This window comes from Podarcis filfolensis (genome assembly GCF_964270895.1).
Source record: "Podarcis filfolensis genome assembly, chromosome: 11".
NCBI lineage: Eukaryota > Metazoa > Chordata > Lepidosauria > Squamata > Lacertidae > Podarcis > Podarcis filfolensis.
The window spans coordinates 10,372,956-10,395,266 of NC_139613.1; the positions used below are offsets into that span (position 1 = coordinate 10,372,956).

Consider the following 22,311-nt stretch of genomic DNA (forward strand, 5'->3'; position numbering starts at 1 on the left):
GCCTCGTGTTTGGAACTCCCCAGACCAACAAAGGGAACTGGAGCATTTCGCCGGTGGGGAAAGGCAAGCGGAGCGCATCTCTTGCCTCGCCGCCGAGGCGATGCCTGCCTTTAACTTTCAGCTGAGGCGGTGAAAAGCGCGGACGTGATTTGCTGTTCGGTGAGCTCTCTGCTGCATCTTGTAATGCGTGAAAGAGCAGCTGGACTCTGTGTCGTCTGGTCCCCTGCTTCTAAACCACGACGCCTTCTGTCTAGCTTTGTGATCCTGGGTCTGGCTCATAAAGTGTTTAAAAACCTTGCTCTTCCAAGCGGACACTCGGTGCAAGCCGCGTCGAAAAGAATGGGGAATGTTACAAGGGCGCAACTATAACCTTTTCTCTAACGGCGCTTGCATAGGGGAACACCACACCGGGTTGTGCCTGTGTAGAATCAGCTGCTATTTCAGAAATTTAGCCTGTGATTGTAGGGCAATTTACCTGGAAGTAACCTCCATTGAACTTAGTTGTACTTCTGAGTAGAGACTGAATTGCGCTTGCAAGTGCCTTATTTTAGCCTGCTGTTCCATTGACTTGCAGTGCTCGTGATTTATAGCACCAGCGTCTCATATTTAATGGAGCTGATGATCAAGGTTCTTCCGCTATTAATAGCAAGTGCCTAAAGAGAGAATCTTTCGCTATGTCCTGAGTTTTTAATTTTAAATCTGGCTAGAGGCAAGGCTAATAAGTGCATGGAGAGGGGAAAGTGACAGCTAGCTGGTGCTTTTATTTTTGATTTCAAACCTCAAAGCCTAGCTTGAATTTTACCGCCTGCTCAGCAAGCCCTCTTTATGCTTGGTGATTGTTTGCCTTGCATGGTGAAAAAGAGTCCCTTTTGGTCACATGCTTAGAAGCTGGTGATTGTTCTCGCATTCTAGATTTTAACTAGAGGTTTCTTTTTTTGGGGGGGCGGGGTGGAATCTAGCAGTTTCTTTTTTGGGGAAGGGGAAGATCTAGTGGCAATGAACCCTGGCATATATTCAAACTGCACATCAAAGCTTCTTACACTATGGCAGCATGGCTTTGATGCTGAAAACTTGACCTGCCTCTGTAAGATCTTAAATAAGTGCTGCTAAGCATGACGATGGGGGATGTGAAGATTCTGGGCCCATTTTCCCAGGAGTAAGCACTGCTTAGAGGGCAAGCATGAAAACAAGTGGAGACTCAGGCTATGCACACGCCATGCATTGAAAGCATTTTCACCACACAAATAAGCCTGGGAATTGTAGCGTCTTGATGGTGCTTGGAGCTGTAGCTTTATTTGGGGCAAACTACAGCTCCCAGAATTCTTTGGGAGAAAAGACGGGGCTTTAAATGTATGGTGTGCCTGCAGCCCGAGTTTTGTACGAATCCAAGAGCTCACTGCTCCGTTGCTTGATGTGCTCCTGGTGCCCTCTGTTATCTCGCAGGCAACCTGTCATAAATCCTAAATCAGGGGCACTCTCTGCCTCACCTGCTGACGTGTGCTTAGCCTAGGCTGCTGAACTGGTTCTGTGACTTACCGTAAAAAGTAAGTCAGTGTGCCACTAAGGTGTAACTCCATGTCGTTCTACTTGATTGCGTCTGAAATTCACTGTTTCTACTGATGTGTTTTGCGAATGCAGCCTAAACTGTGAAGTATTCCTTGTTTGGATAAGCTGGTCACCTCTGATGCCTTAAGGAGGGAAAGGACAGATTTCTGGATTTTTCTTGTTATTAAACTGGCATAGAGGATATATTAGGATTAAGAGATACATTGGGATTTTTGCATGGAAATAGAGTGTTGGTCAAAAGCCAGTTCTGCATGTGTAGGAAGAGTGCACGTCTAATTGAATCACGCATGTAATGAGCAATTTTCTCCCGAATTTGAGTTTAAATGGATTTCATGGCAGTATTCTTTCCGCAAGTGACTTGTGTGTGTGTGAAATATTTGCAGCGTTTTAATCTCTTGCAGTTACTGAATCCAAGGGGTAGAAACATAGAGCTAGGGCAGTGCTTCTCAAAGTGGGTGGTACCACCCCCGGGGGGGGTGTCAGAGGGATTAATTTAGGGGGTCGCTAAGAGGCAAGGGGTGCTGGAAGCAGTGGCGTAGCGTGGGGGGTGCAGGGGGGGCCGGCCGCACCGGGCGCAACATCTGGGGGTTAGGGTTAGGGGGCGCAAATCCACGGGTTAGGGGGTGCAAATTACTTGCCTTGCCCCGGGTGCTGACAACCCACGCTACGCCACTGGCTGGAAGTGTAAATGGCTACTGGACTTTGAGAAGCTGGTATTGTCACTGGCGGAGGAAGGGGGGTGCGATGGGTGCGGCCGGCCCCGGGTGTCATCCCTGGGGGGGGTGACATTGCCACCCCGCCCCCCTGGGCTGCTCGCTGCTCGCCACGGGTGGCACCCCCTGGGCCACTTGCCATGGGCAGCTAGCCCCGCCCCCACAGGCAACTAGCCCCACCCCATGGGCTGCTAGTCCCGCCCCCAGGTGCAGAGCAGTTATCTCCACCTACAGGTATCATTGGATCAAGTTCATCAATTTTGCTGAATTAATTCAACTAAATAGTTCTAACAGGACTTTGGATAAATGTGCAATTGATTGTTACTGTTTAGAAATTCATCGTGTTATTATCTTCCTTAGCCGGTTGTGCAAATGGCTACTCTGAATCATGAGTTTTATAGGTTAGGGTAGGAGGCATTGGAATGAGTTTATGAAACGAAGGGGAGGAGGTGGCCTGAGTAAGTTCGGGAACCACTGAGCTAGAATCTTGGTGTAAATTTGGATGAGGACAGGATGGCTTGCCATGGTTCTACAGGAGACTATAAGATCGTGCACACGTTATGCTGCTGCTGAGTCAATGTTCATATCATAGAATCGCAGAATTGGAATGGACTGCAAAGGGTCACCTAATCCACCTAATTGTGTTTAGCATCCTGTATGCACCTAGCCTCTGTGCATACCAACTCTGTGCACAGTTTCAGGCCCTGGCACTGAAATTTGTGGGTGCCCAACCCCTTCATGGGGAATTTTGCAGGTCCTCGGGCACCCAGTTGGCACTGGGTGATTTGGCACAGTTCTCAGTTGCCCACCAAAGAGCCCACCTGCATGCAGCTTAGGACTGTGCCTGCAATATGATGAATGCGCAGAGAGAGCATGTGAGGCTCATGGACATGATCCCCTGTCCCGCTCTATGCTTGTTGGCTGCACATGGTGGAAATGTGTGCACAGTCCTTAAGTGTGCATATTCCTCAACTCTCTACATCTGCCCCCTAGGCAGGCAGGGGCCCACAGCAGTCCGTGTATGGGTAGGTTTCAGGGTCTAGATATGATCTGACTGTTGGGAGTGGTGGGGAGGAGATAAATTATGTTTTGATGTGTGAGCTTGCACTGCAAGGAGCAGGGAGGGGGGAACTGTGCCTTCCCAGACGTTGTTGCTTGACTCCAGCTCCCATCAGCCCCAGCCAACATGGCCGATGGTCAGAGATGATGGGAGTTGTAGTCCAGCTGCCTCTGGAGAGCACAGCATTGGCTACCCCTGCTAGAATTCCTGCTCCATGATTACAGTCATGGGATTGTTGTCTATCCCATAACGGTGTATGTTTTGACTCCACAGAGTGGGAAGTGACGGTGACAGGATGTTTGTGTTACTGTGTTCCATGCAGTGGGACTATTGTCCTTTGTTCTTTCTCTTTGCTGTCTGATGCTAGAGAGGGAGCCATGATGCAGTGCTCCGTGTGTGTTTATATGTAAATAAAGTAGATTAGCCAAAATGCTGAGTTGCTGAGGTCTGTCACGCAAGTTGCGAAGACTCTGCGGATCCCTAAGTGTGTCAATGTCTGTTGGCATCGGTCACTGTGATGTTCGGGCCGAAGAAAGCTTTTGAAGCTCCCAAAAGATTGACCAGGAGGGAGAGAACATGCCAGTTGGGCATGTGTCTCTACCAGGGTCCTACTCAAGTGTAGGACGAGCTCCTGACAACTCCTGCTATACCTGGTTGTGGAGAACGTGATCATGTAAGCTTGTAGACTTTAGCTCAAAGTTGTGGGCCTGTGCAGATGAAATGTGGGCATATCGAAGCCCATCTGCACATATGAGACAAGGGTAAGGTAGAGGTAAAGGGACCCCTGACCATTAGGTCCAGTTGTGACCGACTCTGGGGTTGCGGCGCTCATCTCGCTTTATTGGCCGAGGGAGCCGGCGTACAGCTTCCGGGTCATGTGGCCAGCATGAATAAGCCACTTCTGGTGAACCAGAGCAGCGCACGGAAATGCCATTTACCTTCCCGCCGGAGCGGTACCTATTTATCTACTTGCACTTTGATGTGCTTTTGAACTGCTAGGTTGGCAGGAGCTGGGACCGAGCAACGGGAGCTCACCCAGTCGTGGGGATTCGAACCGCCAACCTTCTGATCAGCAAGCCCTAGGCTCTGTGGTTTAGGTCTGGTTAGCCAGGTGATGCTAACCAGTAATAGGGTAGCCATATTTCAAACAGTGACAATCTGGACAGAAAAGCTGTTAAGCTCTTTCGGCAAAATCACAAAAAATGCCGGTTTTGAGCTATTTTCATTGAAAATCAGCCCAAACGGCACTGCCAACATTGGCTGCCATATGCCCGGATTTTACTGGACAGTTGTACCGATTTCCACCCAGACACTGCTGCCGACTGCAGTATTCTGGATCTGTCCGTGAAATTCTGAACGTATGGAAACCCTAACCAGTACGTGCTTATGTTTCAGATGTTGGCGTTTCTCAGCTGCTAAAGCCAGCAGAACCGCCGAAAGTTCTCAAGCTGCCGGTGAAATTCAATGTCCGCACTTCTAGGGACCTAGAAGACAAAGGCTGCTACCTCACTACGGGCCAAGACCAGCATTTGGAAGCCTGCAAGTTTAACGTCTCTGCTAAAAGCTTCTTCGTTATTCATGGATGGGCGGTAAGTAGAATAGAACTCTTTGCTGCTTCGTGTTGCTCTTAGCGTAAGAGGAACTCTGTGTGTGTGTGTGTGTGTGTGTGTGTCCATCCTATGCCATTTTGTGTGTGGGTTGTTGATCCTCAATCCATTGTTTTTAAAGCCATAAAAACTTGAGGGAAACCAGTTTTTCACTTGGTTTGACTCCATTTGAGGGCTCTGGGTGAAACATTCTGCTTGGTGCTGAGTAACTGGGAAAATAGTGTCCACGGTGGTGGCATGGGTGGGGCATCGTTGATCTCCTGCCTTATCAACACAGTGTAAGGTTATATCATATTACAAAATCTGGAAGTAAGAATTGTTGGAGGAAATGTGGAGTGATGGGAACATACAGTCATATGTGGTGGGATTGTCCGTTAGTTAATGAATTCTGGAAACAGATTGGTATAGAAATATGGGGAATTGTGGGTAGGAAGGTGGAAACAGCTAAATTAATGGTTCTTATTAGCCTGAGTAGCACCGAGTTAGAAACAAAAGAGGAATGTAAATGGGTAAAATTGACGGTAACTGCAGCCAGACAGGTTATAGCGAGTAATTGGGAAAATGCAGAAGAGCTAGGGGTGAACCAATGGAGGGAAAAATTGAAAAATATTATAATCTTAGAATATCTAACTGTGAAGAAGCATAAAATGAAAGGGTTTATTGTGAGTGAGAAGGAGGAGGATTGGTTTGAGAAGATATTGAATTAATTTGGGCAGGTTTGAACAATTTGGGGCAATTAAAATGTTAAAAGTTAAATAAACCTTGTGGAGGGAGGAGTGTTAAGGTATATACAATTGTACATATGGTTGATTTGAAGATGTTATTATTGATTATGTATACCCAACGTATCAGCCGCCTGGGGGGTTTCGCTGTTTGTTTTCACTGTTTGTGTTTTGGTTGTTGGTAAAAAAAAAATAAAAAAATAAAAAACCAACACAGTGGGTGACTGATGCTCCCCAAGAGGGAAGGCACATGGAGCTTGGCTTGATCCAATGCACAGTGTGAGGGGCATCAAATTGGCTCCGATGCCATGCAACACATTGGCCCAAGCTACCTGCCCCTTTCCCTCTCTGTACATGCCAATGACCCACCATGTCGGAAAGCCTGGAGAGCAACAGTAACTTTGCCATATGTACCAATCTGAGCCTTGGCGTTAAAGCCCTTGGCAAAACTTGTGAGTTGGAGTTCTACATCTGACGGAGAGGGCCAAGACAGCTGCTGACCTCCAACTCCCATCAGCTGCAGCCAGACTTTCCAAGAGTGGGGGATGCTGGGAGTTGTAGTCCGGCAACTTCTGGAGGTCCTGTTCTACCTGCTGTGATATTAGTCAACAGTTGCCGTTCACTCCCTGGACTAGCCATGCAACCTACTGCCAATGTGCCCATGCACTCGCCCCATCTGTGCAGTATGTGTGGCAGTTCTATGCACAGACCTCCCCTATGTGTGAGGAAACCTGAATAGCTCAGTTGGTTGGAGCATGGTGCTGATAACACCAAGGTTACAAGTTCGATCTCCATGTGGGGCAGCTGCATGTTCCTGCCTTGCAGGCGGCTGGACTTGAAGGTCCTTAGGGTCCTTTCCAATTCTACCGTATTTTTCGCTCTATAGGATGCACCCCACCATAGGACGCACCTTGTTTTAGAGGGGGAGAACAAGAAAAAAAAATTCTCCCCTTCTCTGCTCAGCGCCCCTTCAGCGAAGTGGCAGGAGAAACAGAGCCCCTTCCATTTCACCTCCCGCTTCGCTGAAGGGGCGCTGCACAGCTCTCCCTCTCTGCTGAAGCCAGGAGAGTCTTGCTCTCCTGGCTTCAGCAAAAGGAACCCAAAGCCTCCGGAGCATGGAGGGAGCGCTCCCTCTGCGCTTCGGAGGCGTCGCGTTGCTATCGCTGAAGCCAAGGAGCCTGCATTCGCTCCATAGGACGCACACACATTTCCCCTTAATTTTTGGAGGGGAAAAAGTGCGTCCCATAGAGCGGAAAATACGGTACATTTCTATGATCCTTTGAAACCCTTTGGTGAACTTATGTAGGAAAGGCAGGTGTCTGTAAGGGACTCAACACTTCCTAGTTAATTCCTGCTGGCTTTGATATTTGACCAGGGAACTTCCTGATTCACAGCTTGGTGTTGTTTTTTTAAAGCCACTAGCTTAAGTTTAACAGAATAAGGTGTGAGAGATGAGGTGACTGGTGTTAGGTGACTCCTAGCGTGAAATTCTAAACCATAATCCCCTCTCAGGCACTTGGTTTGTCAGTTCTAACCTTCAGCCAAAACCCTCAAAGGCGCCCAACGCAGCACATTAAAAACACTATAAAAACCCTGCAAGAAACACGTAGGCACTGATTCCTCTCAGTCCTCAGAAAGCCAAGATACTTCTCTTTTAAAAAATTGAAATAAAATAAAAATTATTGCAAAGTAAATACGTCAATACCAAACAATACATGAAGAATAACATAAAAAAGAAAGAAGAAAAAGAAAAATGCAAAGAGCAGTAGACAGTAAAAGAATAAAGAAAAGTATAATATTTCAATACAATAAACACTATTTTACAAAACAATAGTAATAACAGACTTCCATCACTCTCACAACACTTCCTTTCACATTTCATATTTTATCTGTATTTTAGTATTATTTTCATCTTAATATATAGATATGTATATATGTATGTTTCCCCTTTTCCATTCCCGAGGTCATTCTAGACACAGCCAAATTTTTACATTAGAACCGTGTCTTTCTAAATAATCATTCAAGCACTTCCGTTCCTTCTTGACTGTATTCATTGGCTTTGGTCTTATTATATCCGTCAATTTGGCCAGTTTCAAATATTCACATAATTTACATAACCATTCCTCTTTGGTCGGTATCTGGTTATCCTTCCAGTACTTAGCCACCAGGATTCTCACCACTGATGTCACGTACAGAAATAATTTAGTATTTTCTCTAGGAATATCACTATTCAATATTCCCCAATATTTCTGGTCTTTTGCTATGTGAAGTTCTTAGTAACTTTTTATTTCTTCATGGATCATGTCCCAGAACTTTCTGATCTCTGGACATGTCCACCACATAGGGTAGAAGGTTGCCAAGATACTTCTGTTGCTGGTCCTCCTTTGGCCAGAAAGGAACTAAACATGGATTCTTCTTCCAGATGACTGGCATGTTTGAGAGTTGGCTGGGGAGCGTTGTGTCGGCTTTGCAGGAGCGAGAGAAGGACGCCAACGTGGTGGTGGTCGATTGGCTCCCTCTTGCCCACCAGCTGTACACAGATGCTGTGAACTACACCCGAGTGGTTGGGAAGGAAGTGGCCAAGCTGCTTAACTGGTTGCAGGTAACTTGCAAGCCGGAAACCTCCCATTTCCTGAGCAGCAAAAACTGCATGGGAAAGCGACCATTGCTCCAGAAATGTCAGCCTGGATGCTGCAAGACCTGGCAGGGGATGCCATCTTTGGCATCACACAGCAGGCTATGTGCCAAGCTGTTGATTGGTGCGATGGGGCAGGTGGCATTGCTGATGCTGGCGCTTCTCATCCTATGCAAATTGAAATTGCAGGCACCAGCGCCATCGTCCAGAAACCCAGGGTGCGTGATCTTCTAATGCTATACAACAGGGATGGTCCTGAAGGTGGTGTTGGGCTCCCATCAGCTCCACCGTGGTCAAAATACAGTTTATACAACATTTAAATAAAAAGAATACATACACACAGATGTACTAGACTCAGAATAAGGCAAATTCCACATATCCATAACTGCTTATTTTAATCTATAGTTGCTGATTGGTACAGCTCTTTCTGGACTATAACACTTCAGAGTGCAGGGAAAAGATGGCAGCTTTGAGTGGGCAGCCACCAGGAAGATGAGCAGACTCTGCCTTGCCCATGACGCCAGTACATTGGATTCTAACCTTACGCCAGGCATGCTTGCATTTTACAGAGGCATCGGGGAGCACTCAGACCCTGTGGTTCCCTCGCAGCTGCCATGTAAAATGTCCCCAAGGGGCTGTCCCTGAACATTCACTCTGAATGCATAGTTTTGCTCTTACGTCTTTACCTACCATTGCTTGGGAGAACTGGCTTTGCTTCCCATAACATCAGCTCCGCCTTCTGTTTCTTGGGGGTGGAAAAACCTGCATGAAGCAACTTGCACCACCTAAAGCTGAGGGTGTAGAAAACAAGGATTATTGGCCAAAGGCATCGAATGTTCCTTGCGTCATCAGCTGAAGGCACAGTGTATTTCGTAAAGCCAAACATTTCCTGTTCCTGTGTGCACCCTTTGCGTACTCTTTTACCATGACAATTAGCCATGAAGGCTGCGCTCTGCCCTCCAGAGTTGGGAAGCACCAATGCTTCTGAATACCAATTGCCAGAACTGGAGAGTTGCTCTTGTATTCAAATCCTGCTGGTGGGTTTCCTAGAGGTGTCTGGTCGGACACTGCAAGAACAGGGTGTTGGCCTAGATGAGCCATCGGCCTGAACCATCAAGCTCTTCTGATGCCCTTACTAAATTCTGTTCAAAAGTGTTCTTCTTCCACGAGCGACTGGCTTGATCCTGTTCACCTTGCTCTTGCAGGAGAAAGAACGCTTCCAGCTCCAAAATGTCCACCTGATTGGCTACAGCCTGGGGGCCCACGTTGCTGGCTATGCTGGGAACTATGCTATGGGGACAATTGGCAGAATTACAGGTAAGCCAACCAACTTCCCCCTCGCCTCCTATGAATTCATGTGCGTTGTTGCCTTGTGGTTTTCTGAAACTGCTGAAAGCCCCATCCTCTGCTTGAGGCAGGTTTGTGGCATGTGACACACCAGGTGAATCCTGAATCTGCATGCACAGCCTCAAGGTAAGTCTCGGCTGGAACAGTTTTGCATTTGGCTGGAAGCTACTCCCAGACAGGCTGGGGTGGTTTGAACTTCCCCTCTCTGCTTGCCTGATGGTGTGGCTCAGACCATGCTAAGCGTGTGGCTCGGTTTGTTAGACCGTGGTTCTGATGTCGCCAATATCGCAGGTTTGATCACTGCATATTCCTGTTCTGTGTAAGGAACTGGTTGTAAATGAGGATATTGTGGGAATGTTCAGGGAGGCAGGAGAGGATATATTGTTTATTAATATAGTAATATAATATATTAATATATATTAATATATTACTATATTAATATTAATATATTAATATATTAATATTCCTAACTTGCGCTAGCAAGTTCCTTTACTTAGCAGAGTTTCACATTCCCCCTTTAAACGCACAGCGGATAACTGGTTGCAGGCTTGTGTAAGCCTCTCACTATAAGGTTCCTGGTAAGAACCCTTATACCCCTCTTAAAAGAATAAACACGCCACAACCTTGTGTAAAGTATATAAAAGAGGTTTACTCACATTCAGTTCACAGTTGGATCCCTGAAGGCAGACTTAGTTACAAAGTATATAGATGTGGATCTATCCCATATGGGGACAATCCCAGTGTCCTATGTTGGCTAGAAGCAGTCTCTAGCTAAAAAGCTGTTCCAACAATGGAGGAAGTCAAAGAGAGAGAGTGTGCAGTGTGCCTTGTCCTTTTTGTTACCTGGACAGCTAAGGTCACACCCACCTCTAGTCACATACAAAGGAAGTATGTCCCAGCCAGGAGGAAATAGGAAGTTTTCGACTGGCTGGACCAAACATTCCCCTGCATGTCCACTCTAGGAAAACAAGGAATGTTGTACTTGACTGCTACTTATGCATCGCATCCCACAGATAAGGGCTGAGGGTTATGAGGAGCAATTATGGAAAGATAACAGAAATGTCATCTTAGCCCAGTGGCTTATTCCACATCCACATCCGCTGCTGCTTGCAGCAAACCCAGAGCAGTAGTAAAGACCCTGTGATCCTTGGGGTGTTGTAGAACAACAGTTCCCTTCATCCCTAACCATTGGCCGTGCTGCACAGGACGATGGGAGTTGGAGTCCAATAGCCTCTGGGGGTACTCAAGGTAATCATTCGTGACTCAAGGCCTGGCAGGAGAACGGGGTGATAGAATGGATGGTACCATTTTCAGAATGCAGGTGTGCGTGGCCAAAAAATTGCCAGTTCACAAATGTTAGAAATAGTGATTTTTAAAATGAAGTTGAAATTAGGGGAGGGGCGATTGTTTAGCCTTAGCACCTGAACTGCATTCAGAAGCACACACCCCCGGTCAGTTCCTGGACTCTCCTGTGAAAATGACTGGAGATGGTAGGAATTGTCCACAACTCTGAAGAGCTGCTGCCAGTCAGAATAGGCAGTGCTGGTCTGAGTGGGGAAATAGTCTGGCTTTAGTATACTGTAAGGTAGCTTCCAGGGACGCGGGTGGCGCTGTGGGTTAAGCCACAGAGCCTAGGACTTGCCGATCAGAAGGTCGGCCGTTCGAATCCCCGCGACGGGGTGAGCTCCCGTAGCTCGGTCCCATCGCCTGTTAACCTAGCAGTTTGAAAGCACGTCAAAGTGCAAGTAGATAAATAGGTACCGCTCCAGCGGGAAGGTAAATGGCGTTTCCGTGCGCTGCTCTGGTTCACCAGAAGTGGCTTAGTCATGCTGGCCACATGACCCGGAAGCTGTACGCCGGCTCCCTCGGCCAGGAAAGCGAGATGAGCGCCACAACCCCAGAGTCGGCCACGACTGGACGTAATGGTCAGGGATCCCTTTACCTTTACCTTTAAGGTAGCTTCCAAGGAAATACCTGCGTCCATCTCAACCGTATTCCTCTGCAGGCTTGGATCCAGCCGGCCCAATGTTCGAAGGAGTTGACCCCAACCGACGCCTCTCTCCCGACGATGCAGACTTTGTGGACGTCTTGCACACGTACACGAGGGAAACGCTGGGGGTCAGCATTGGGATCAAGATGCCCGTGGGTCACATCGACATCTACCCAAATGGAGGAGACGTCCAGCCAGGCTGCGGCTTGAGTGATGTCTTGGGGTCCCTTGCCTACGGAAGTAAGGCTTTCTGCTTGTATTTTGGTGGTGGTGGGCGGGCAGGGGGGTCACACAGATTGCTAACTCTGCCACATCAGAATAACTTGCCCTTGGTAAGATGCTGCCCTCAGCCTAAGAAGATGCAAACCCTCTAGTTGCAAAATACTTCCTGGCTTACATATATTAAACAGATGCATAGGTGTGTAGGAGGAGGGGATTATTCATTGCAAAACCTGATATGCTAGTATGCAGATCTGGGAAAGCTATTGCGGTGTAATGACTAACACTGAGGGATGAGTCAATATGCCCCTGGTTTGCTTTCTCCCCTGCTATGAATTCACTATGTGAATTCTTGAGAAAGTCTCTCTCAGCCTCAGCTCCTCTGTTATAAAATTAAGGATGAGGAAGAAAAAATATTTCATTCATGAATCTCTTCCCATTAGACAACTTGAAGCAATTCACAAGCCTCAGGCATCCTCAACCTTCGGCCCTCCAGATGTTTTGGACTACAATTCTCATCATCCCTGACAACTAGTCCTGTTAGCTAGGGATCATGGGAGTTGTAGGCCAAAAACATCTGGAGGGCTGAGGTTGAGGAAGCCTGGTTTATAGACACATCAAGCTATGCTGACATCCTTCTACTTATCTCCTCATGAAACCATAAACGGACTTCTGCCTTTCCTGGCCAATGGGATAAAGGCACTTGTGTGATCTGGCAAGCATTTGCCAAATTCTTTGAATCCTATTAAAATGTTAATGAAAAAATAGCCATTTCGGTTCGTGAAACGACTGAAGATTATTAGATGGCCTATATTTAGGCTCTGCATTGCATTTTCGGATGCCTCCTACAATGCACGCTTCCGGTTGCACAGCAGAATTTCTGGCCAGAGGCCTGCCTGGTCCGTGGCCAAGTCTGGCTTGCGCTAAACTACAAAGGACCTAGAGATCTGTAAATCTTGCTGCACGTGTGCCTGCCTTTCCACCATGGAGGTGGAGAATGCTAAACGGCTGGCTTGTTGCCTTACGACTGTTTTCCCTCCTCCTCCCTGTCTGTCCATCTAGATATCGGGGAGGCTGTGAGGTGCGAACACGAACGGTCCGTGCACCTCTTTGTGGACTCCCTTGTGAACAAGGATAAGCAGAGCTTTGCCTTCCAGTGCACGGACTCCAGCCGCTTCCGCAAGGGCATTTGTCTGAGCTGTCGCAAGAACCGCTGCAACGGCATTGGCTACAACGCCAAGAAAATGAGGAACAAGAGGAACACCAAGATGTACTTGAAGACGCGGGCCGACATGCCTTTCAAAGGTAGGCCCTTTTCTTCCTTCAGTCACGGAGAACTTCCGTTTTTATTTGCAGTGGAAGGCAAGCCAGAGTCTGAAGCACTGGAGGGTCTCCTTGCAGATCCCAGCGAAAAGGTTGCATTGCTGCAAGGGGCAGGTTTTCCTTGCTGAAAGGCTGAACCATTGACTTGGGAATGCGGGGCAGGGAGGGCAGTATGCCCCGGGTGTCATCACTGGGGGGGGGGTGTGACATTTGGCGCGCCGCCTGCCTGCGACTCCCAAGCCTACCCCGGGCCGTCGGGGAAGGGGTGGAGCTACGTCACCTTGCTGGCGGCCTTCACCCCTTCCCCCTTCGTTTTGGCAGCTCGGGGGAGGCTTGGGAGTCGCACTGTTGCCCCTCGTTCCTGGGCTGCTTCCTGGGGGGTGGGGGAAGCCTCCCCCAAGCTCTCAAAAGGAAGAGGGAAGGGAGGAAGGCTGCTGGCAAAGTGACGTCGCTCCCCCCCCTCAAAAAGCAGCCCTCAATGGGCGGCTTCCTCCACCTCCATGGGTAGTAGTAGTACGACTCATGCAACACGTTGAGACTAACATACACACAATAATTACCAAAAAAATTATACATTCTTTATCAATCTTCTGAGAGAAATATACAAAACCTTGTGCAAAGCCACAGAGACTTATGTCTAAGATGAACTTATAATGTCTGGTTTCAATGGGTTTTTCAAATGCTTAGCTTTTGTTTTCTTTATCTTTCTACCTAAAGCATTTGTGGCTTTGCACAAGGTTTTGTATATTTCACTCAGAAGATTGATAAAGAATGTATCATTATGAATGTACTGTATCACCCCATCCCATGGGTGGCTCACTCTGCCCCCCTGGGATGCCCGCCCTGCCCCCATGGCCCCACCCCCGGGTGCACAGCATGTGCGCCGCTCCAGGTGCCGGAACAGCTAGCTCCGCCTCTGATCTTTACTCTGTGGGCTGTGTCTGGCAGGTGGACAGAGCTCCCTACCCATCAATCATCTGAAATCACAGTGGCACCAAGTGGCATTTGACAAGGTGCCCCATGATATTCTTGTAAAGAAGCTGGTAAAATGCGGTCTTGACTATGCTACCACTCAGTGGATTTGTAACTGGCTGACTGACCGAACCCAAAGGGTGCTCATCAATGGTTCCTCTTCATCCTGGAGAAGAGTGACTAGTGGGGTGCCACAGGGTTCTGTCTTGGGCCCGGTCTTATTCAACATCTTTATCAATGACTTGGATGATGGACTCAAGGGCATCCTGATCAAATTTGCAGATGACACCAAACTGGGAGGGGTGGCTAACACCCCAGAGGACAGGATCACACTTCAAAACGACCTTGACAGATTAGAGAACTGGGCCAAAACAAACAAGATGAATTTTAACAGGGAGAAATGTAAAGTATTGCACTTGGGCAAAAAAAACAAACAATGAGAGGCACAAATACAAGATGGGTGACACCTGGCTTGAGAGCAGTACATGTGAAAAGGATCTAGGAGTCTTGGTTGACCACAAACTTGACATGAGCCAACAGTGTGACGCGGCAGCTAAAAAAGCCAATGCAATTCTGGGCTGCATCAATAGGAGTATAGCATCTAGATCAAGGGAAGTAATAGTGCCACTGTATTCTGCTCTGGTCAGACCTCACCTGGAGTACTGTGTCCAGTTCTGGGCACCACAGTTCAAGAAGGACACTGACAAACTGGAACGTGTCCAGAGGAGGGCAACCAAAATGGTCAAAGGCCTGGAAACGATGCCTTATGAGGAACGGCTAAGGGAGCTGGACATGTTTAGCCTGGAGAAGAGGAGGTTAAGGGGTGATATGATAGCCATGTTCAAATATATAAAAGGATGTCACATAGAGGAGGGAGAAGGGTTGTTTTCTGCTGCTCCAGAGAAGCGGACACGGAGCAATGGATCCAAACTACAAGAAAGAAGATTCCACCTGAACGTTAGGAAGAACTTCCTGACAGTAAGAGCTGTTTGACAGTGGAATTTGCTGCCAAGGAGTGTGGTGGAGTCTCCTTCTTTGGAGGTCTTTAAGCAGAGGCTTGACAACCATATGTCAGGAGTGCTCTGATGGTGTTTCCTGCTTGGCAGGGGGTTGGACTCGATGGCCCTTGTGGTCTCTTCCAACTCTATGCTATGATTCTATGATTCTATGATTCTATGACCCGTTTTTAGTTTAGAGAAGAAGCGAGCAAGAAGTGACATGATAGGAGTTTATAAAATTATACATGGCAGAGAGAAAGAGGATGGAGCGGGGGGGGGGGATTTCCCGTCCCTCTTTCATAATACTAGAACTTCATTGCAGACATCAGGAGGTCCTTCTTCACACAGTTAAACTATGGAACTCATTTCTGCAGGAGGCACTGATGGCCCCAAACTTGGATGGCTTTTAGCCACAGTTGGAGGCAGTAATATGAGCCCCACTTCAGATTCCTCAGTCTTGGCAAGTGGGGCTGGTGTCCAATCAGGGCGGGGCCTTCTCTGTCGTGGCACCAGCCCTATGCATTGCCTCACCAAGCGAGGTCTGTTGGGCCCCATCGCTTTGCTGTTTCAGGGTGTGGGTGAAGACCTTGCTTTTAAAAATGGCACCTGGTTAATGGTTATTTGCTGGCTCATTTCTGTGTTGTTCTTGTGCTGCTGGAATTTGTCAAATGGATAGCATTTGCTTATTCATTTGAATGTATCTGTGGGTTTTTTAGGGCATTAATGTGATTTCATTCTGTTTTTCGTTGTTTCTTGGCTGCCTTATAGTGTCTTTGGAGAAATAGGTAGGATAGAATTTCTTTTTTCTTTTTGGTCTTTCTTTAAAGAAAGAAAATCTGGGCAGCAGCCAGCCAACTTTTTGGTTTTTGGTGGGAAAAAAGCCATCATGACATTCATCTAAAAGCTTAAAGAGACATTACATGGGTGATGATCTGCCAGTGGTTTCTTGATAAAAAGCAGCTGTGGAGAGCTGTAATTAGGAGCAGGGGATGGGTGTGGAGAAAGGGATTCTTAACCATTTGTGGGAGCGGCAGTTTTGAGCTGAATAACTACTGGATGGGAAACGGGCAATGAATACTTTTTCAATTGCACCAGCTCCTTGACTGTTCCTAGAAAACAGCTTCCCTAACTTTCCCAAGAAACCTCTGCCTACTAACCTCTACTGTCCCCTGCTGCTAAACTCAGTAGCCTCTCCATCGCAAAGTCTGGGCTTTAGCCTAGGTGATGAGTGCCCCCAAATGGGAGAGAACTTTGCCGCCATCCTAGGCAGATCTGCATTTTTCTACCATCGCACATGCAAGACACAGCTTGCCCTCTGATAAGTTGCGTTATCCTTTCTTACCCCATCAGGTGTTTTTTCTCTCTGTAGCAAGGCTACATAGGGATGTCTGAAGCTGTAGTAGTCCTACAGCACCTGTAGGGCCACAGATACCCTCCCCCATGTAATAATAATAATAATAATAATAATAATAATAATAATAATAATAAATCACTTTTATTATTTATATCCTGCCACTCTGGGTGGCTTCCACTACATGTTAAAATGCAATAAAACATCAAACATTAAAAATTAAAAATCTTCAGGAATACCTGTCTGGTCTGGTTTCCCTGCCCATTGATTTTAGAGAAGTATTTGTATTCAGCACCTGATTCAACTGCCCTGGGTTCCTATTGATAGAAATTTAATAAATGGGCACAAAGTTTTTGTTTAGGTAAGCCTACCCAGATACATAAATCTGGAATGCATTTTAGTATGCAATTTTATTTTATAATGCACATTTTCTTAACTCTTGCTCTTGTTCATACTCTTGACGTTTTTATAGCCGACTTGCTTTTTAACTTCGAACCTTTATTGATAATTTGATGCATATTTTAGATTTTACATACCGCGTGCCCCAATGTGGTATACAAATTCTGTTCATTCAATGCGGCCTTGCTCCCTGGTAGCCCCACTAACTCTTAGTCATTATAAGTGCATCATTTCTGTTAGCTTTTATTCCGAAAAGGAAACTTAAGAAGCCAGAGTGCAAAACTATATCAGTTTCATAAGACGACCTAGATGGTTGCCAGATTCTGTGTACAGATCTGTAGGCGCAGACCATCCCCCGACTCAAACTAGTTCGTTAAGAAAATCCCCAAACTCGGTTCCATGGGTGACTCTGGGTCATCTCATTGCAGGGGCTTATCTTAAAGTTTTAAGAGTCTATACGCTTATCACATTTATAAATTTTAAATTTATTGTTGTACATTGTTTTAAATGTTTGTTTTCCTTCTGGAATTGTACCCCCAAGTGTGTTTTATAAGCTGGTCTCCGACCATAATAAATTATCTATCCACTGTATTTTTCGCTCTACAAGATGCACCAGACCATAAGACGCACCTAGTTTTTGGAGAAGAAAAACAAGAAAAAAAATATTCTGAATCCCAGAAGCCAGAACAGCAAGAGGGATCGCTGTGCAGCGAAAGCAGCAATCCTTCTTGCTGTTCTGGCTTCTGGGATAGCTGCGCAGCCTGCATTCGCTCCATAAGACGCACACACATTTCCCCTTACTTTTTAGGAGGGGAAACGTGAGTCTTATAGAGCAAAAAATACGGTATCTATCAGTTTAAGGATGTGTTTCCATTAGATTTTCCCTCGCAAACACCTCAGGATATGCTTTGGGACATCTTCCCCAACCTGTTGCCTCCCAGATGTTTTGGATTACAGCGTCCATCATTCCCCACCCAGCAATGGTCAGGTTGGGGTGGGGTGTCTCCCTTTGGACACCAGAAGGCTGTATCTGAAATGTGTTGATGGTTCTCTCATCAATGGTGCGCCAGACAGCATCATGGGCTCCCATGACTATGAGTTCCCAGACTTTTAAAAACAAAACAAACAAACCACTTTAAAAGAAATTTGGGGTCTCAGCAAGCTACTTTAAAAAACCCCTTCATTCAGATATCAAAGCACATGCATACATCATATTTTAAATAACAGTGATGTAGTTTTGATTTATTGTTGTGGTTTGAATTTCCAGTTCACCCCATCACGTTTTATATTGATATGCTGCCTGGAATTGAGTTTTAATGAAGAGCAGGTTATGAATTAGTTAAATAAAGTTTTGGTGTGTTTGTTTTCGAGCAAAGTTCAGTGAAGCCAGATGTAAAAAAAAAATTGTTGGCTTTTATTTTGGGGTCCAGCTCAGCATTTATCCTGCTTTTGGATTTAAGGGGAGGCAAGTGAAGGAAAAACCCATTTTGCACCGGTGCCATATTACAAAAATGTTGGGCCCTAGACCAGGGCTTTGTTAGCCTGTTGGATATTCCACCCTTGGTCAAAATGTCATTGATCTCCATTGTTAGGAAAAAAATAAATCAAGTGCAGAACCAAATACAGGTATCCCCATCTGTTCCCATCCTTTCCATGGGCCACCTAACTGGCGCTCATAGACCTACCAGCATATGAGAACTTCTGAGTGGACCTTGTGGACCACCTCTGACTTGGAGGCTGATAGATGTTGTTGGATTACCATTCTCATAATTCCTAGTTGCTGGCCATGCTGACTGGAGCTGATGGATGTTGGCATCCAACAAAATCTGGAAGGCACAACATTGGCTACCCGTGTTCTAGCTTCAAAGAACCAGCTACCCGTGTGTGTGTGTGTGTGTGTGTGGATGGAGAAAATTACATTACTCGAGCAGCCGAGATGAGAGCAAAGGCTGTAGCTCAGTGACAGTGCACTTGCTTTGTGTGTAGAGGGTCCCACATTGATCCCTCAACATCATCTCTGGGTTGCAGAGATGGGAAGAAGGTTACATCAGACCAAGAGTCTATAGCCGAAGAATCTATTTCTAGCTGTGGTGAGACAGGTGGCTCCAGGAAGCCAACAACTGGGGTATGAAGGCACCAGATGCGGCGGACAGAGCTAATTTGCTTCCAGACCCCATATGACCATCATGGCTAATAGCCACTGATGGACATATCCTCTATGAAGCTACTGGTTGATCCTTATGAGAAGAGGAGCTGGAGTAGATGGTTCTAGTCTGGTTCTTCTTGAGGATGGGTTCTGCTGGTTTATCAAAGACTGTTCCAAGGAACCCTGGAGTACCTTAGTATCAGGGACTCAGGGATGGAGAAGGGAACCCTGGGTCTTGGGGCTGTAGACCCATTCTGGTTAGCTTTGATCCACTGTGGGGCTTCAGTGCTCTTCTTGAGTGCTGAAGAGTGTTCTAGCTCCCCTGTTGGAGGCTGTATATCTCTGAACATCAGTTGCTGGGAATTAGAAGTGTGGCGAGCGCTGGTGCATTCAGCTCCCACTTGCAGGCTTCCCTTAGGCATGGCCATCTGTCATGGATGCTTTAGTTAGGATTCCTGCATTGCAGGGGTTGGAATAGATGACCCCTGGGGCTCCCTTCCGACTCTACAATTCTATGAACCCAATAAAAGGGACGTGAGTGACACTGTGGTCTAAACCACAGAGCCTAGGGCTTGCCAATCAGAAGGTCGGCGGTTCAAATCCCCGTGACAAGCCTGTTGTTCGGTCCCAGCTCCTGCCCACCTAGCAGTTCAAAAGCACATCAAAGTGCAAGTAGATAAATAGGTACCGCTCCGACGGGAAGGTAAACACCGTTTCCGTGTGCTGCTCTGGTTTCACCACATGACCCGGAAGCTTTCTGTGGACAAACGCCGGCTCCCTCGGCCTATAGAGTTAGATGAGCGCCGCAACCCCAGAGTAGTTCGCGACTGGACCCAACGGTCAGGGGTACCTTTACCTTTATGAACCCAATGGCCGCCCACTGCCACTTCTTGCGTCAGTGGTGCAGTTGACCTGTGATGCAGTTTGCCCAGGTTGCTGAGAAAATGTGTCCCTTCTTTAAAGGGGAAATAAGCTTTTAAGTGAAATCTGAATGTCCCAGCATGGGGAACACTGGCTCTGCTCTCAGCAAAGAGCTGTGGTGTATCTGGGAGCACTGTTGAAAAGAGCTCTGGATCACAAGCGGCAGACGAAAAACCCTCCCCTCGAGGAAGCATCCCAGCTTGCCCCTTCGCAAGGGTGCACTCTTGATACTTCAAGTAATTTGCAGGTGTAAATGGCCAGTCGTTGCAGGAGACCAGAGAAAGCTCTCCTTCCTCAGGGGGAAATGATGGAAACACAGCGGCGTTTTTGGTTCCTCATCTATGTCTTATCTGCTCCTGATCTGGGTTAATGTGCACAGAGTCCCAGCGACGCTGCTTGGCAAAGACCAGGCAGATCCCGTGCCAATTGGCACTTGCCTTGCAAACCGCGTCTGTTTAATGGGAACAAAGGATTTGTAGCCTTAATCTTGGCTCTGCGTTTAAGTGTCTTCACTTGTGTCTCTGCAGTTTTCCACTACCAGATGAAAATGCATGTCTTCAGCTACAAAAACATGGGAGAAACCGAGCCTACTTTCTCTGTTACGCTACACGGCACCAGTGGGGACTCCCAGCCCCTGCCTCTGGAAGTGTAAGTGGAGAATTACAAACATCAATCCTGCACACTCTTTCAAGTCTCTCTCTCTCTGTGTGTGCAATTCCTGAACCTGTGACTGAGTAGGCTGGTTGATCCAGATTGGAGCGGGGGCGGGGGGGCTACTTCTCCCTCTGTGCAAAAGTAGCATCTGAGGACCTCTTCAAAGGGGGAAGTCCCTGCAAGAAGAAAGCCCCTGCAAGAAGAAAGCTAATAGCACAGGGAGTTGGCTGGGCTAGTTTTCTTCTTCCAGTTAATGTTTTTAAAAAAATGAAAGAGAAAAAACCAGGCAGTGGTTTATTACACACACCTGCAGCCTAGTTCATTTCATTCTGTCACCACCACGCTGCCCTGTCTCATTTTGCTGTGTTTATAGGCCAGATCTGAGGGAATTGCATTTGTATGCAGATAGATTTAAAGCTGACAAAATGGACTACCAGATCAGTGGCTTTCAAACATTTCATCTAGAGGGAACTTTCTTCATGTCACGTTCTTTCAATGAACCGGTGCATGTGTATAATTGAATTAATGTGCATCGCAGACAGTTCTTCAGTATACTGTCGGTCGCGCACTCTGTTTACGCTGGATATTGTTGCCAAGCACTAACTGAGTGTACACCTCATGCTCTTTTATCTGAATGCTAGTGGGGAAACGAGGCAGGCCTGCAACAAAATGTTGCAGCGTGAAGTGCTCCCTTTCAGGGTGCCAGGCAGCCATGCCCTTGCCCCAGATATTCCATTCCATTGCCCCCCCACTTTTCATGGCCTAGCACCCTCGTATCTACGGGACCGCCTCTCCTGATATGCCCCGCAGAGGACCTTAAGGTCCATAAATAGCAACACCCTAGAGGTCCCGGGCCCTAAGGAAGTCAGATTAGCCTCAACCAGAGCCAGGGCCTTCTCAGCACTGGCTCTGGCCTGGTGGAACGCTCTGCCTCATGAGACCAGGGCCCTGCAGGATCAGATTTCTTTCTGCAGGGCCTGTAAGACAGAGTTGTTCGCCTGGCCTTTGGCTTAGAATAAATTTGACTCCCTCCCCCTCTTTCTTTCTTTTTTCCCTTTCTCCTCCTGTGATAAGGCTGAATTTTAATGTTTTAATGTTGTATTTTAATCTTGTTTTTAAAAATGTATTTCAATCAACTTGTTTTTATTATTGGTTGTTAGCCGCCCTGAGCCCGGTCTTGGCTGGGGTGGGCGGGGTATAAATAAAATTTATTATTTTCTGTTCTTTCCCCTTCCGATGGTGAGTCAACATTTCATGGCCACTAGGCACACTTAGTCTTCATTGGCATGTTTTGCTTTCCCCCCTCTTCCCCCTCGTAGGATTTGCCACTGACATATTTGATGGGAAGTGGTGGATAGATTCCCTTTCATCCAAGCTCCATGAAAGACAAGCTATAATAAGTAAATACAACCCTTAATAAGTTTGATTCCCTGGAGCACCACTTAGATAATTGCTGGACAGGATGAACCACGAGACAGGTTTTTGACAGGCTTTTGAGAACCATAAGACTATAAAAACAGCCTGCTGGATCCGGCCAATATCCCATCTAGTCCAGGATCCTGGTCTCACAGTGGTTGAACAGTTGCCTCTGGGAAAACCAGCAAGAAGGATTCAAGCATGGTAGCACTCTCCCCTCCCTGTTAGCACAACGGAGAAAGAAACCACAATCACTAGCTTAGCGTTAAGTC

General features: G+C 47.0%; 2 protein-coding genes across 3 annotated transcripts in view; both read left to right on the forward strand.

The window, feature by feature from the left end:
- The window catches only part of LOC310744435 (uncharacterized protein), a 399,988-nt gene that overhangs the window by 154,981 nt on the left and 222,696 nt on the right, over positions 1-22,311 (forward strand). The window lies entirely within an intron of this gene.
- Positions 1-22,311, forward strand: part of LIPG (lipase G, endothelial type) — a gene marked incomplete at its 3' end in the record, with an annotated part of 29,188 nt that overhangs the window by 953 nt on the left and 5,924 nt on the right. For both annotated transcript variants that reach the window (XM_083575679.1, XM_083575678.1), the window contains exons 2-7: positions 4,735-4,928; positions 8,091-8,270; positions 9,509-9,620; positions 11,656-11,880; positions 12,922-13,164; positions 20,497-20,617. In XM_083575679.1, the coding sequence (XP_083431805.1) occupies positions 4,735-4,928; positions 8,091-8,270; positions 9,509-9,620; positions 11,656-11,880; positions 12,922-13,164; positions 20,497-20,617 (1,075 nt within the window). The remainder of the gene's footprint in view (positions 1-4,734; positions 4,929-8,090; positions 8,271-9,508; positions 9,621-11,655; positions 11,881-12,921; positions 13,165-20,496; positions 20,618-22,311) is intronic.